Source organism: Loxodonta africana, chromosome 7, assembly GCF_030014295.1.
Source record: "Loxodonta africana isolate mLoxAfr1 chromosome 7, mLoxAfr1.hap2, whole genome shotgun sequence".
Lineage (NCBI taxonomy): Eukaryota > Metazoa > Chordata > Mammalia > Proboscidea > Elephantidae > Loxodonta > Loxodonta africana.
Genome location: NC_087348.1, coordinates 96439869 through 96457089, shown reverse-complemented (window position 1 = coordinate 96457089; position 17221 = coordinate 96439869). Strand labels below are relative to the sequence as shown.

Below are 17221 nucleotides of genomic sequence, written 5' to 3'. Positions count from 1 at the left end.
TCCCAGTATCGTTTACCCTTTGGTGTATATCTCACAAGCTTTCTAATCTCTCCAACCATAATCTAACTTAATTGTGTTTTTCCCCAAATGGGATCACACTGTGCTTCCGGTTCTATAACCTGCTCTTTTCATTTAATTCATAGCATACATTTTCCCGTGTCATTAAATATCTATCTATCACACCACTTTTAATGGCTGTACACAATATTCTAACCTGTAGGTGAACTAAATGTACTATAATTTATTTAGCCAATTCTGTGTCATTGGGCACTTGAGTAAGTTCTAGTTTTCACCATTATTAAACATGGCTCATAAACACCCTTGTAGTCAGTGGTGTACAACAGTAAATTCCTAGAAGAGGAAATTTCTTATCTAAGGAATTCTTTTGCTTAAGTAAGGCCCAAATTTGACAGAATGTCAGGAGCTTGCAGGGGACTGAGGATTCCTAAGGTGATGAGTCTTTAGGGATGGGGTAAACAAATAAGTCAGAGGCCGCACCTGTCAGCATAAGCACAAGTTTCTTCCTCACTCCTCAGTGTGACTAGACTTCCTGGGGACACAAAGTAAGCCATAGTTGGTGGAGCTAGGATTTGAACCCAGCCTATCTGACTCCAAAGTCTATCCTCTTCCCTTCTATTTTTCTTATTGTTATTATTCTCTTCTTCATGTTTTCTCAGTCTAACGAGACCAAAAAATGTCTCAGTGGTAGCTATTGCCTGGTTTCACTCTGATCAGGGAGCTCATCTTCCATTGTTGATGATAGGCTGCTGTGAGGATCAAGGAAGACTGTATGTGAAGACACTTTGGACACTGTTATGGGCTACACTGGGGTATGGGATGATGTATGATGGTCATCTTGCCAGTCATTTGAGTGTTGGTGTCTCCATTGTCAGGTTCGCTTGGAGTGGCCCACAGACTTAGCCATCAACCCGATGGACAACTCTCTTTATGTCCTCGACAACAATGTGGTCCTGCAAATCTCTGAAAATCACCAGGTGCGCATTGTTGCCGGGAGGCCCATGCACTGCCAGGTCCCCGGCATTGACCACTTCCTGCTGAGCAAGGTGGCCATACACGCAACCCTGGAGTCTGCCACTGCCTTGGCTGTTTCACACAACGGAGTCCTGTATATTGCTGAGACTGATGAGAAAAAGATCAACCGCATCAGACAAGTCACCACTAGTGGAGAGATCTCACTAGTTGCTGGGGCCCCCAGTGGCTGCGACTGTAAAAACGACGCCAACTGTGATTGTTTCTCTGGAGATGATGGTTATGCCAAGGATGCAAAGCTGAACACCCCATCTTCCTTGGCTGTGTGTGCTGACGGGGAGCTTTATGTGGCTGACCTTGGGAATATCCGCATTCGGTTTATCAGGAAGAACAAGCCTTTCCTCAACACCCAGAATATGTATGAGCTGTCCTCACCAATCGACCAGGAGCTCTACTTGTTCGACACCAGTGGCAAGCATCTGTACACCCAGAGCCTGCCCACAGGAGATTACCTGTACAACTTCACCTACACTGGGGATGGTGATGTCACACTCATCACAGACAACAATGGCAACATGGTCAACATCCGCAGAGACTCTACCGGGATGCCGCTCTGGTTGGTGGTCCCAGATGGTCAGGTATACTGGGTGACCATGGGTACCAACAGTGCACTCAAGAGTGTGACCACACAAGGACATGAGCTGGCAATGATGACATACCATGGCAACTCTGGCCTTCTGGCAACCAAAAGCAATGAAAATGGATGGACGACATTTTATGAGTAAGTATCAAGTCAAGGCCATTTGGTGATTTTGTTTCATTAAATGCATTTCAGGAATTGATGGAATGTTAATCGTAGGGTATATTTCATTTTAATTCAGGATTTGAGATGAGAAGCATTATTTATAATGTGTTCCACAAGTTCATATTCCAGATGATTTTTCCTAGGAGGGAGTATGGTGTAACGGGGAAGGCCTGCGCTTTGCAGTCAGAGGAGTTGGGCTTGAATCTTTGCTCTACCAGGGACTCTGCAGGTCTCAGTGTCTCCATCTGTAAAATGGGAACCATGGATACTTGCCCAGCATACCACAGGGAGATAAAAGCATTGTCCAGACTATAGCAATGAAAGAAGGAACAGTTCCATGTGAATGAATTTTCCACAAAATAAAGTTCATTTCTTCAGATTAAAAAAAAAAAAAAAAGTTTTCATTTTTACCATTTTGGATGGAACTTCTTATGACATGTATTATATGCCTCCCTTCTCAAACACATGCAAAAGACATACTATAACTTTTCTTTTTATGAGTCAAGGTCATGAACAGTTACCTATTATGCAGTAATAAATATGAAGATAGCATCCAGAAAGTAGGAAATGAGGGTACAGAGCCCTTCACCCCTGCCCAAGGTGATTCTAAACCCCTTTCATTAGTTCCTGTATCTAATTGGTTTAGCTTTGCTGCAGTTCCCTAAGTCTCAGGCTGTAGTGTCACTATTTGTTTCTGTCCTAGTGCCCACCTTGAGTAGTTCACTTGCCTACTGTTTATCCAGTGTAGGGCTTCTTAAATGGTGTGGCCAGGAAAGCGGAAGTCCAGTTTATTACAATCCTGGCCAAATTTTTAAATATATGTAATTCTAAACCTACTCGACAGCACTGGGTTGTTTTTTTTTTTTTAATTATATATTATATGTTAAATATATAATAATTTATGCATATACATATAGGTGTATATATCTATCTATATACACTCATATGTTGGATATATAGTAATTTATGCATATACATATCGGTGTATATGTATAAATTATTATATATTATATTTTTAATTTAAAATAAATATAAAATAGATTCTGAGATATTCCTCTATGAGAGATTTTAATGAGTAAGCTTTGTAACATCTCCTTTTTCCCACTTAGATTTTTTTAAAGCTTCTTTTTGAGGTCTTGGCCATGGGCCAGAGAGCTGAGATTGCTGGATATGTGACCATTAGATAAATATGTGGAAGATGGGGAAGGAGCTAACCTTGCTGAGTATCAGCAGCTCAGTAAGGGCTAGGAAGTGCCCAAGGTACCCTGCAGGCATTACTGCATTTAATCCTCACTACTTTTTTTTTTTTTTTACAGCTGTGGAAGATAGGCAATATTATCCATTTTACAGAGATAGAAACTGAGGCTCAGAGAGTTCATTTGCCTGTTGTTATATAGTGAGAACGTGGCAGAACAGGGATTGTACTTGCAACCCAAGTCTGTCAGTGTCACAGTTCATGGCTCTCTCTGCTGCTCCCTGCTGTCACCCCTGCTGAGTTTTTTAATCCCGAATGAACCTGAATCCTTGAACCATAAATTCTTCTCAAGCTTCATCAAGCACCAGTTTCTCATAGTCCTAGAATCCAAAGGAAAAGGATCTGCAATAGATTTTTTAATATAATTTGTCAAAAAAAATGTCACAGCAATTTGTACAAAGTCCACTGGCTAAATTTCTTTCTCCAAACAAGGGCCTTGTTAATTACAAAGAAAAGACAAAAGATTCAGGAAAGCAGCAATTATCTTGATTAACTCATCGAAATGGAAATACACTAAATAATTCAATTTTCCAGGTTGCCTGATGGAAATCTCTTATACATTATTTAGCCAATACAGGGGTTTCTTTGTCAGAGCATTTCCGTGTGCTCAATTAGTTCCCAAGGTCACTCCCTTAGACCCCAAACTGAGTGCTTACACGTCACTGCAACTGTTACTCTCAACCAGCCCTGAAATCTAAAACTGCTTCCTACACCTCTACCAGAAAGGACCCCATTCCCTCTTCTGTGCTCCCCTTGATGAAATATGCAGCCGTAAGTTGATGTTTCATTAAGAAGGAAAAGTTCGTACAACTTCTTATAAAATACCTTTTGGAATTTCAGACTAGCAACTTAACAGCAGTAACCAGGAAAAGGAGTGTTGGTCCTCACTGATGCAGACCAGAAGTAGAAGGTAAAAACCTTCAAATAAAAAAAGAAACTCACTTTTTTTTGAGATCCTACTGTGTTCCAGGCTCTTTCCCATTAAATCTTCAAAGCAACCTCAGTCAGTAGGAATTTAGCATCCACATTTTTTACAGATGAAGAAACTGAGGCACAAAGAGATGAGGTAACTAGCCTAAGATTATAGGGTAAATACATAGCAGAGCCAGAATTCAAGTCCATGTTTGCATTTCCACCCTAGATATACTGAATCAGAATCTGCAGTTTAAGAAGATCCCCAGGCGATTCTTATATATAACTTCCTGGGAACTTGCTGAAATGAAAAGTCTCGGCAAAACCCTGGTTCTTCCAACTACATTGACTGGGTTCACTCAGGTTCTTCTGTATAATATAGGATTGTGTTGTATAATAGGGATTAAAGTAGTATTTATTTCATAGGGATATTCTGAGGTTCAAAAATTAGATAAAATATGAAAAGTTCCATGTCTGAGTCACCATAAGTAGTCAAATAATAGCTGCTGTTGTTCACAAGCGATAGTAGTAGCAGTAGCAGTAACTGCAGAAACGTTGATTGGGCATGATCGTGTTACCCTGGAACAGCTGCAGGTAAGGTAATCAAAGTGGCAGACAGAAGTTGTAACTGAGGTAGGTCAAGACCAGAAGAGCAGAATCAAGCCTTAAGTCTGAGGTATCAGGGCATTAACTAGGAAAGGGGTCAGGCTCCTGAGAATATTCAGAATGGGCTGGAAAACAGCAGGCAGAGTGGGCCAAAGCAGAATAGTTTAGTTCAGACTATGAACAAAGAAAAGATGCCAGATGCTGATTTTCACTGGATGTTATCCATGTGACTCAGAGGCAGGCTGGCTGGCTTCCAGACCCAAGACTCAGCCAGACAGATATAATCCCTACCATACCCTTTTCGGGGCTATTATGAGAATTAAAAAAAAAAAAGTTGCTGAAAGTAAAAATGCTTTGCAAACTATGAAGCTCCCTAGAAGTAAGGATGTGGTGTTCTTATCATCTTGCTTGGTTCCTAGCAAGAATTTGAACCCAGGGATGGATTACTCAATAAGCAAGGTAATCATGTACTTAGGGCATCAACAAAACCGGCCACTAGTTGTCTAAAGCAAAGACCCATAGATGCCAATCAGATAGGACACAAGGAAAAGTGAGAGCCTTGGTGGAAGGGAACTAAATGCAACTGATACCAGCTCTGGTGTGTGAGACTGTGCTGGCTGGACATAAAGTTCAGGCAGGATCACAAGCGCACACATATGCAAGGTTGTTTAAGCTATGAAGCTCCTACCACCTCAGCACCTTCATTGACATCTGTCTCCTACGGTCCCCTCCTGAGGAATTCAAACTCCTTATCTTGGCAAGTCTCTTGGGAGTATACTATTTCTTTCTAATACACAAGAGGTAGGGCTGGGCTATCAAGTCTAACTCATGCCAACATGAGCGGTTACCGAGCAAGGATGGATTGTATTAATGGTAAGAGCCCTATGATCTATTTTGAAAAAAACCATCTTGCACATCCACATCTGCAGATCCAACAACTCCAGCCAGGAGGGTCAGCAATATATGTGTGTGTGTGTATAAAACCTGTTGCTGTCGAGTCGATTCTGACACATAGCAACCCTTTAGAACAGAATAGAACTACCCCATAGGGTTTCTGAGGAGGGCCTGGTGGATTTGAACTGCCAGCCTTTTGGTTAGCAGCCGTAGCACTTAACCACTACACCACCAGGGTTTCCATATATATATACACCAAAAACCCATTGCCATAGAGTTGATCCCAACTCCTAGCGACCCTATAGAGCTGCCCCATAGAGTTTCCAAGGAGTGCCTGGTGGATTCAAACTGCCGACCTTTTGAATATATGTGTATGTGTGTGTATGTATGTGTATATACATATATATACACATACGTATATACACATATATACGTATGTGTGTATATATAAAATACATGTGTGTATATGTATAACTCACATATCCTGTTTGAATGCATGAGTAAACAGAGAAGGATCCCAGAGATTATCAGTGTTTACGTACCCTCACATGCCTTAATCCGGCCCTGATGTGAACAGATTTTGCCAGTGCACCATTGTTCTAGTGAGTTTTCTACCTTTATCTCTATGAGACAGTGGATCCCACTGTAATTGCTCTAAGATTTAAAAAAAAAAAAAAACAGCACATGCTTGTGACATGAACTATTACTGAAACAAGTTTTAAGTTGGCTTTATTGATCCTCTCAACAGATTATATAATACATCTGACATAAACATCACATACTTCAGAGCAACTTGACAAAGAGTTCACAATTCCTAGAGAATCAAGATACTTTCCTTCCCTTAGCCTGTAGCTCTGCTGGTAGAAAACCTCAAAGGAGTTTGTAACGCAGTCATCATCTGCAATGTATGGCATTATTCATTTCAGATTTGGGGTCCTGGGCAGATGGAATTTGGTAACTAAGAAAATGACCTGATATGAGCAGGAGGCAGGTTCTAAAACTGGTATGCTGGCTGGGCATGAACAACAAGCTTCCCTGGAGTTTCATAGGAGGAAGTGGCTCTGGCCTCTCCGAGTGCCCTGTGACAGCCCTGTCATAGTTACGCTTCTACTAACTGTGCCCCCTATAGGCCCTAACTAATTTATCTCTGCCACATAGTTGGTACTTATAAATAATTTATGAATGAAATGTAAATTTAGGATGGAGAGGAGATAAAGAAGAAAAGAAAAAATATGATGCAGTGGGAAGAATGCTAGATTCGAATCCCAGCTCTAACAATATCAGTCAGCATCCCAGCAGAAAACAGAATTCAACTCAAAAGGTTCAAATGAAGAGACATGGCTTTCAGTTTTTGCTGGGGGAGAGGGGAGAGAATCTAGGAGCTGGAAAGAGCATCACTGCCAACCTTAAAATGAACATAAGTCATACAAATGGCAAATTCATGCATTTTCTTCAACTCCTGAGATGAGAGTACTAGTTTACCTGGGGTAGGTGCAACCAGACACTATTAAGAAGAGTTCAGCTAAGATGGTTGGTAAATTGGTGGAGCCTGGTATACTGACAAGAGAATGTGAAGCCACTGGAGGCTACAGAAATTGAAGGAGTCCACATCCTCTTCAGGGTTTTTCTCCACAAACTCCACCAGAAACTCACAGAAAAGAGTAGAGAAAGATTTAAGAAAGTGTCCCTTGTGATAGACCTGGGGGAAAGATTCAGCAGCCCCTGAGAGAGGGACACAAAAATCTGCTTGCTGTATTAGGTCCTTCTCACCTAATCTCCCATATGGAACAAAAGCCTTAATCTGTAGAGAGATGGGCAATAAGCATCATCAAATTTAGGCACTGGTGAACAAACACAACCTGATTTAGGCACTGGTGAAAACCCATTGCAATTAAGAAAAGGGAACTAACCTTCCCTCACCCCCTAGAAAAAGCTACTGCTAGGAGAGGAGCAGGAATATGTAATGGCCCCAGAACTACAACCTAAGACGGGGCAGGAGCACTGTGAAGGCCACACCTCTGAGACCTGGGGACACATGCCTACCTAAAACTGGGGCTTAATAAAGGCCATAAAGAACACTTCCACCAGCCCCCCTCCGCCAGCTAAAAAACTAACAGCGACAAGAAATTAGTAGAATATTACTGCGAGAGGGATAAGAGAGGGACAAGAACATGAAGAGAGACCCTCTCTGAGGCAGAACACAAAGGTAAAACCTAATGCTGAGGTTGGAGTAGACATTGAGAGAAAAAAAAAAACCTTCTGGCAAACCGGTTCCCACCCTAAACACAAGATATTACTAGAAAAATTAAAAGTCTGTCATGCACTGAGTAACCATAGCAACAGTAAACCTCAAATCCTAACTAAATTAACTCAACCCCCTTCACTAAACTCCTAGCAAAAGGAAATCATGCCCATGTCCAAACATAAAACATGTTGCCTAGTCTCAACTGTGCTACACAAGATACCCCATTTTCAAATGGACAAGGAATTGAAGAAGGCAAGAATAGAACAACACATTCCCAAAAGACAGAGCAATCATCAGAACCACACTCAGGTATGACACAGATGTTGAAACTATCTGTCAGGGAATTATTTTAAATAACTATAATTATGTTAAAGGCTGTAATGGAAAAGGTGGACAGCATGCAAGATCAGATGGGTAATTTCAACAGAGAGATAGAAGTTATAAAAAAGAATTGTGGAAATGCTTGAAATTAAAAATATAGTTACAGAGGTGAAGAATTCCTTGGACAGGCCTCTGAGTAGACTTAACACAGCTGAGGAGAGAAGACAGATCAATAGAAATTAGACAAGGTGAAACACAAAGAAAAAAATTACAGACCAGAGCACCCAAGAACTGTGGGACAATATCAAATGATTTAATACATATGTAATTGGATTTCCAGGAGAAGAGAGAGAGAAGAGGGCAAAAGAAATATTTGAGGAAATAATAGCCAGAACTTATCCAAAATTAATGACATAAACCAAACCACAGATCCAAAAAACTCAAAACAATAATCAGAATAAATACACGTATATATACACACATACCTACACATATACATGTCTAAGACCCACTGCCATCAAGTCGATTACAACTCATAGTGACCCCACAGGGCAGAGTAGAACTGCCTCATAGGCCAAGGAGCAGTTGGTGGATTAGAACTGCTGACCTTTTGGTTAGCAGCTGTAGCTCATCATAGCTCTTAACCACTGTACCACCAGGGCTCCATATACATGTCTAGGTATATCATATTCAAACTCCTGAATATAAAATACAAAGAGAAAATCTTGAAAGCAGCCAGAAAAAAAAGGGGGGCACAGCATACATAAGAACAAAGATATGAATTACATCAGACTTCTCATCAGAAATCATGCAAGATAGAACACAGTGGGGTAGCATCTTTAAGGGGCAAAGAAAAAAAAAATATATATATATATATCAATCATCCCCAAATTCTGTACCCAGGGAAGACATCTTCAAATGATGAGACATTACATAAATATGGGCGAGGATAAGGAAACCAAGAAAGTATGGTGAGGCCCCAGGAATTAATAACAGTGAATGGCCATTACTGCCCCTCAGCTGAAGGGCAAGGTGGGGGGATATTGTTACTGAAGCCCAATGGGAGCTGTAACTATGAAGGAAGAGCCACCTGCTAGAAGCTGTAGTCATGGATAGATGGAGCCACTATCAGAGATATGTCAAGGAAAGAGAGAAAGAAAAAAAACTCCTGCTCTCCCATTTCTTGCCAATGCCTACCATTGGATGAACCCAACCAGAGCCAGCCAGCCAGCCAGGGTGCCCCAGTGATGCAATCTGTGCGGGTTAGCCTCTACTGGCACAGAGAAGGGCAGAGAATGAATCTAAGGGGGAAACAGAATAACCACTTACTGGCTCTGTGACATTGTACATACAAGTGGCAGAGCCAGGATTCAGTCTCCAAATCTACCTGAATCCTAAGCACTTTCTACCAGATACACTACCTCAAGTATAAAATCAGTGATAGATAAGCCAGACCATATCTTGGAAATCCCAAAACTACAATCTATTGTTGATTCTTAATTCTATAGAAAATGAGCAGCAAGTACAAGTTTTTCTTGCTGAATCCAAGAAGTGCATGCTCTGATACAGTTTTGGAGTAGCTAATGATGTAATGCTGCCATCCATAACAGTCACCCGAGGCCAAGGGACTATGGATATCTCTGGACTGTGAATTCTAATTGTTCAAAAATGATACAGAATTCCTCTTGTTGATAATGGTGTTGCTTGAGAGAATCATAGATGAATATCATAAAAATGAAATCTTTTATTTTCCTCCCAAAAACTCATGATCAGCAAAATTTTAGTATCAGAGAGGCAATGTGGCATTTTTCTCACCAACTATGCATAGTAAGTGGCTTGAGATGAAGTATTGAGTGTGAAGAAGGAAGCCTTGTAGTGTGTGTGAAGATACCCTTTAGTGGGCCTCTTTTGAGAGCCAAGTTCACAGCAACCATATAAATCTTTTATGTGTTTTCTTTCACCGTGCTCCAGTGATGCTTTGGAAAATGGAGCGGAGAAAAGTCAGTGGAAGGAAATAATGAAAAGCCAATCATCTGGCCATCTCTGTCACACTCCTCAAATGGGGGCTTGGCATTGCTGCAAAGTCGATTGCAGTGATAGTAAAGCAAAGCATCTTGAAGAGAAAACTGTCAGTTGGCTTAACCCACTTGAGATTCCCAAGCCCAAGCTTGTCTTTAACACAGTGATGAATTCAAAGATTTTGATTTGAAACAGCCCCATTTTTATGGGAAGCTTAATGGAAGAACACAGACTTTAAGGTCAGACAAACATGGCTTTGAATCTATATTCCTCTATTAGCTGTGTGATCTTAGGCAAATTATTATCCTTTCTGAGCCTCAGCTTCACTATTTGTAAAATGGTAATGATAACACCTACATCAAAAGAGTGGTTAGGAGCATGGTGCTTGTTATCTAAAAGGTACTCTGTGGATGCCAGTGAACTTCCCCTTCCTCATATGGGTGGGGAGGTAAAGGTGTGCAGTTCTTACTCTCAGGCCAGTTCTTGATAAAACAACAATATCTGATATCTGTTTATTGTTTTGCTTATTCATTCAGTAAATGTATTGAGTACCTTCTCACAGCAACTGGTTGCTATATGCCAAGCACTCTTCTAAGTTCTGGGGATATAGCAGTGACCAAAACAAAGTCCCTGCCCTCAGGAAGGTGACATTCTAGTGAGGGTAGTCTCACGGGGCCTTGTAGGACCTAGTGAAGAAGTTTGGATTTCATTTTAAATATGTTACCTACCTCATTTGATCTTCACAATGTCTCTATGAAAAAGGTATTATTGTCCTCATTTTGTAGAGGGGAAATCAGAGACTTACAGAGATTATAATCTGCCCGAAATAAAGTTATTTATGGTGGGAGCTTGATGCAAAAGTAGTTAGAGGAAGACAACTGAGTGTCCATCCTCTGGGGTCGCACTGCTGGCAAGTGGTCGAGCCCGGATTCAAAGACTGGACTGTTTGGCTCCAAAAACCTCCCCACATGAACACGTTCGTTCCGTTCCTCTCTGTTAGAAAGAAAGAATATTGCCAGTACTTCATAGGTACCTCTGGTTAAGTAAAACCATGACAGATATAATTAAACCATTGTCCAGAAGTCACCCAATAATGGAGCGAGGATTTGAGGCAACCAGTTGTAGTCCAGACAGTGTGTAGAACTCACTCCCCTGGTCCACACCTTGTGGTGGCAGTGTCAACCTCCTTTCTCTCGGCACTTCTGTAGCAGGAGGAGAGCGGGTTCTGCAGAGGGTCCCGCAGGGCAAAGGTGTTCAAGATCCAATGGATGGGCAGCTCCAGTTCTCCCCATGCAAAGTCAGAGGCAGCCGGGTTTCTAATGGGATAATCACAGGTATTGATCAGGCAACAGACAGATCCAGTGGCATTTCTCAAGCTCTGGAAGGCACTGGATGAATAAATTGGAGACAAGAAATTTTTATAAATTGACTGTTCTATTTGATGTTCATTTAATTAAGACATGCAGTCCTTCTAATGGAAAATGTGAGGAGTGGAAATTACTGTTTTGGGGCTGTCTCTTATAAAATCAAAACCAGATCTTGAAGGCACAGAGCCTTTTCATTGTATCTTCTCCAGGCTCACTTTAATCATGTATTACAGGCTACCTTCAATAATAATTACAATTGTCTGCATTTATACAAAGCCTTTCTGTCGAGGAGACTAAAACTCTGGGGAGATGCCTATGGAGATTGCTAAAGTATCATCTAGTGGAAGCAGTTGTTTCTGTTTTGTGTGTTTGGCAGATGTTTATCACACAACTACTCTGTGACAAGCTTTTGTCAAGTCCTGGATCATGGTCTCTTCTACAGAGCAGGAAAGAGGCCTTGGACATCCAATCATGCATTCATTCATTTATTTGTTCAGGCGGCATTTCCTGCCAGTGTCTATGCCAGTCCCAGTGCTGGGGAAGCAGAGATGGACTGAGCGCTAGTCTTTCGGGTCACGTCGCTGGCAGGTGGTAAGATCCAGGTGGTGTGAATCCAGATTCAGAGTCTGGCTATCAGGCTCCGAAGACCTATCCCTGACACCCAACAGCTCACACTCTAAAGACGGAGGCAACCTATACATCAGCTATTACAATGAAAGGGGAGACACTGTGTGCTACAGCTGTGCAGAGAGTATCACTGGGAGAGGAAGGGCCAGAGAGAACAAGGAGGGCTTTATAAGGTGGCATTTGAGCAAGGCCTTGCTAGGAGTAGTACTGAAGTGACATCTGACCCCTAATTAATAATCCCTCTACCAATTCTTATCAGAAAGACTCCAAAACTTTTTAAGTGTCTTGCATGATAATATAAAATCTTTTTTATTTGAATAGGTTAGGAAATTAGATAGTCTGAGAATAGTCTCATTAACAAAAAATATGTACGTGGATAACAGGTGTTAAGTGAACCAGACTAGAACAGCGTACTCATCATAGGAAACTGCTGGACAGAAACGGATCATCCTGTTCATTCAAAAGATGACTTAGGATCTTACAGTACGAAGAGTGATCATGAACCACAGATACAGCTAAGGTGGCCAAGGTACAACCAGTTTCTGGGGTCTTGATTCTTGGCTCGTAAATTCAGGATACCCTAGTCATATTATACTGAAAAGGCCTGGAAATTGCTATCGCTAGCATGTCCTCACAGTGAGTCTCTCCTATAAATGCCAGTAATTTAAATGGCCTTATACCCGCAACTGCATTGTTTAAAATCAAGAAAAATGTGCATTCGGGTTGTATCCTTTCACTATACTTAATTCAATCTGTATGTTGAACAAATAATCCAAGAAGCTGGACTATATGAAGAAGAATGCCACATCAAGATTGGAGGAAGACTCATTAACAACCTGCAATATGCAGGTGCCCCAACCTTGCTTGCTGAAAATGAGGAGGACTTGAAGTACTTACTGATGAAGATTAAAGACTACAATCTTCACTATGGATTACACCTCAACATAAAGAACACAAAAATCCTCACACCTAGACCATCATACCTGGACCATCATCATAAACAGAGCAAAGACTGAAGTTATCAAGGATTTCATTTTGCTTGGATCCACAATCAACACCCATGGAAACGGCAGTCAAGAAATCAAGTGACATATTGCATCGGGCAAATCTACTGCAAAAGACCTCTTTAAAGTGTTAAAAAGCAAAGATGTCTGTCACTTTGAGGACTAAGTTGCGCCTGACCCAAGCCATGGTATTTTCACTTACTTCATATGCATGTGAAAGTTGGACAACAAATAAGGAAGACCAAAGAAGAATTGCTGCATTTTAATTATGGTGTTAGTGAAGAATATTGAATATACCATGGACTGCCAGAAAAACGAACAAATCCATCTTGGAAAAAGTATAGCCAGAATAGTCGTTAGAAATGAGGATGGTGACACTTCATCTCACGTACTTTGGACATGTTATCAGGAGGAACCAGTTCTTGGAGAAGGACATCACGCTTGGTAAAGTACAGGGTTGGCCAAAAAAGAGGAAGACCCTCAACAAGATGAATTGACACAGTGGCTGCAACAATGGGCTCAAGTATAGCAATGATTGTGAGGATGGTGCAGGACCAGGCAATGTTTCCTTCTGTTGTACACAGAGTCACTATGGGTTGGAACTGATTCAATGGCACCTAACAACAACAGCTTCCCCTAAGGTGGCCATATTCATGAGTTCCCTGTACATGACATTACTTAGGTTGTCACAGCATTTTTCTGATTATGAAAATAATCCATTTTAACTATAGAAAATCCTGAAACTATAAAATATATATAAATAAGCAGTTCAAATCACCTGCAATTCTACCTCCTAGAGAGAGAAGCACTGTAAACATTTTAATGAATTTCTTTCCTGGCAAATTCCTAGCAGCCATAAAGGGTTAAAAAGAATGCCAGCCTCTTTTAGGATTGAAGGGAGCAGAACTCTGAGAGTCTCAGAGGTGAGATGCCCTGGGACAAGTGTCCCAGATCTTTATCGCAAGACTCACCCCTCTTTCCTGGGAGAAATCTCAGAATTACTCCCTCACCCAGCTGCAATGGCCAATGCTGCCCCCTTGACCCTCCAGGCCAAGTCTGATCCCTCACCCACCACCTTCCCTAGGCCACCAGACTTTTTCCTAGAAGAACCTGACTCGGTACTAAAGGAGAAAAATAAGGAATTATGACACAAAATAGGTTTCTAAAGTCCCTTAAGAGCCTATGAGAGGTTCAAAGAACTAATAACAGCCCCAAAGCCCTGCCCCCAAGCCCGGGGTCTGAGGCCATGTGATAGAAACCACTGCATTGTCTTGCCATTCTGGAAAGGGCTCCCGTTCCCCTTCCTCCAGCCTCAGCAATAGAAAGAGTCAGGTTTCCCCAAATCCCTTGGCTCTTTCTCCAGAACTATTCTTGGGCCAAGGCCTGGGGTGATGCATTCAAAAGACTTTTACCAATACCTCTTCTGTGTCAGGCTTCACTGAGAACTGTTACCAATCAGTATAAAGAGTGCCACGGTGATCAGTACCAGGCACAGATACAGAGTTGGCAAACAGCAGTGTCTGTGGCAGCACCCAGTCTGATGTTAGAAGATTGCTCAGTGAAGGCCTACCTAGTCTCACCTACCTAGTCTCACCTGAAAGCACGATAGCTGCAGGTCCCAGCTGAAGCAATCACAGGAAGAGCTAGGATGGAGCTGAACTACCTGACCTTTCATTTCACCATTGTGAAAACCCTCAGGGACCCAGGGGCTAGCTTCACCCCGTAAAAGCAGTAAAAAGAGTCCAGTAGGGAGACCAAAGTACATGGGAGGAAACATACACGGCTGAACCCATGCTTCAACTTTGAGCATAAGCAAAAATCAGAAATATTGACATGTGAATGAAGAGTTTTTTCCCCCATTCACACACAAATGCAAAAAGGCTGTTTAGACCTGCCGTTTTACACTTCAGTTGTCCCTAATTAAAAATAATTAAAATGTTAATAGCCCACTCCCTGCCATCTTCCAGCCACATCTGCAGCAGGGAAGAACAGGTATGCAGTAAAAAAAAAAAAACGCAGTGGATACTTGCAAATGGCCAGTGCAGAAATGTTTGTAGAAGACAGAGATGCAGGTGGTGGTTTAGAAATAGGCAGAGCTATTAGAGAAATGCAAATTAAAACTACGATGAAATTCCATCTCACTCCAACAAGGCTGGCATTAATCCAAAAAACACAAAATAATAAATGTTGGAGAGGCTGCGGAGAGATCGGAACTCTTATACACTGCTGGTGGGAATGTCAAATGGTACAACCATTTTGGAAATCTATCTGGCGTTTTCTTAAAAAGTTAGAAATAGAACTACCATACAACCCAGAAATCCCACTCCTCGGAATATACCCTAGAGAAATAAGAGCCTTCACACGAACAGATACATGCACACCCATGTTTGCAGCTCCGTTTACAATAGCAAAAAGCTGGAAGCAACCAAGGTGTCCATCAACGGATGAATGGTTAAATAAATTGTGGTATATTCACACAATGGAATACTATGCATCGATAAAGAACAGTGACAAATCTGTGAAACATTTCATAACATGGAGGAACCTGGAAGGCATTATGCTGAGCGAAATCAGTCAGAGGCAAAAGGACAAATATTGTATAAGACCACTATTATAAGATGTTGAGAAATAGTATAAATTGAGAACACATACTTTTGTGGTTACGAAGGGGGGAGGGAGGGAGGGTGGGAGAGGGTTATTTACTGATTAGTTAGTAGATGAGAACTACTTTAAGTGAAGGGAAGGACAATACTCAATACACGGAAAGTCAGCTCAACTGGACTAGACCAAAAGCAAAGAAGTTTATGGGATAAACTGAATGCTTTGAAGGTCAGCGGAGCAAGGGTGGGGGTTTGGGGACTTGGCTTCAGGGCACATCTAAGTCAACTGGCAAAATAAATTCTATTAAGAAAACATTCTGCATTCCACTTTGAAGTGTGGCATCTGGGGCCTTAAATGCTAACAAGTGGCCATCTAAGATGCATCAATTGGTCTCAACCCACGTGGATCAAAGAAGAATGAAGAATACGAAGATCACAAGATAATTTTGAGCCCAAGAGACAGAAAGGGCCACATGAACTAGAGACTTACATCATCCTGAGACCAGAAGAACTAGATGGTGCCCAGCCACAACCGATGACTGCCCTGACAGGGAGTACAACAGAGAACCCCTGAGGGTGCAGGAGAGCAGTGGGATGCAGACCTGAAATTCTCATAAAAAGACCAGACTTAATGGTCTGACTGAGATTAGAAGAATCCCGGTGGTCATGGTCCCCAAACCTTCCGTTGGCCCAGGACAAGAACCATTCCCGACGACAACTCATCAGACATGGAAGGGACTGGACAATGGGTTGGAGAGAGATGCTGATGAAGAGTGAGCTACTTGTATCAGGTGGACACTTGAGACTGTGTTGGCAACTCCTGTCTGGAGGGGAGATAGGAGGGTAGAGAGGGTTAGAAACTGGCAAAATTGTCACAAAAGTAGAGACTGGAAGGGCTGACTCATTAGGGGGAGAGTAAGTGGGAGTATGGAGTAAGGTGTATATAAGCTTATATGTGACAGACTGACTTGATTTGTAAACGTTCACTTAAAGCTCAATAAAAATTATTAAAAAAAAAAAAGAAAAGAAAGAAATAGGCAGAGCTGAGTTTTGACTCTACCCCACTTGTTAGCTGCGTGACCTGGAGCAGGTGACTTCACTTTTCTGAGCCTCAATCCCCTCTTAGGTGAAATGGAGACAATACATACCATTTAGACTAGCTGTGAGGATTAAATGAGAGAATGAATGAAAAGCAACTGGAACCATGCATGGTACATAGTAGGTGCTCAATATTGGTGGGTATTTCTTTTATTACTATCAGGTAAATGAGGAAGAGAATTAAGGTTCAATTATGATGCTTCAGACAGACCACATCAGGCCAAAGCCATAGGTTCTGAGAGGCGCAGACACATAGCTACTTAGTGCTGGGTGGGAAGAGGTTGCAAGAACCCATCTGACTAACCTGCTTATGGGGCAGGAGAGTCCTGGTTTGGATTCTGATCCCCTTTCCCCATGATTTGCAGCAGCCCAGGAAGCTCCTGGGTAATGGTTTCTCCATTTCTAGTGCAGTTCAGAAAAGCCCTGGATAACCATTTCTTGAGGGTTTTACAGAGGATATTCAGACATCAAGTTGGAC

The 17221-nt window shown here is 41.7% G+C and overlaps 1 protein-coding gene across 1 annotated transcript in view; it reads left to right on the top strand.

The window, feature by feature from the left end:
• TENM4 (teneurin transmembrane protein 4) overlaps positions 1 to 17221 on the top strand; it is a 259651-nt gene that overhangs the window by 215106 nt on the left and 27324 nt on the right. The window contains exon 20 of the mRNA XM_064288757.1: positions 894 to 1771. Within this exon, the coding sequence (XP_064144827.1) occupies positions 894 to 1771 (878 nt within the window). The remainder of the gene's footprint in view (positions 1 to 893; positions 1772 to 17221) is intronic.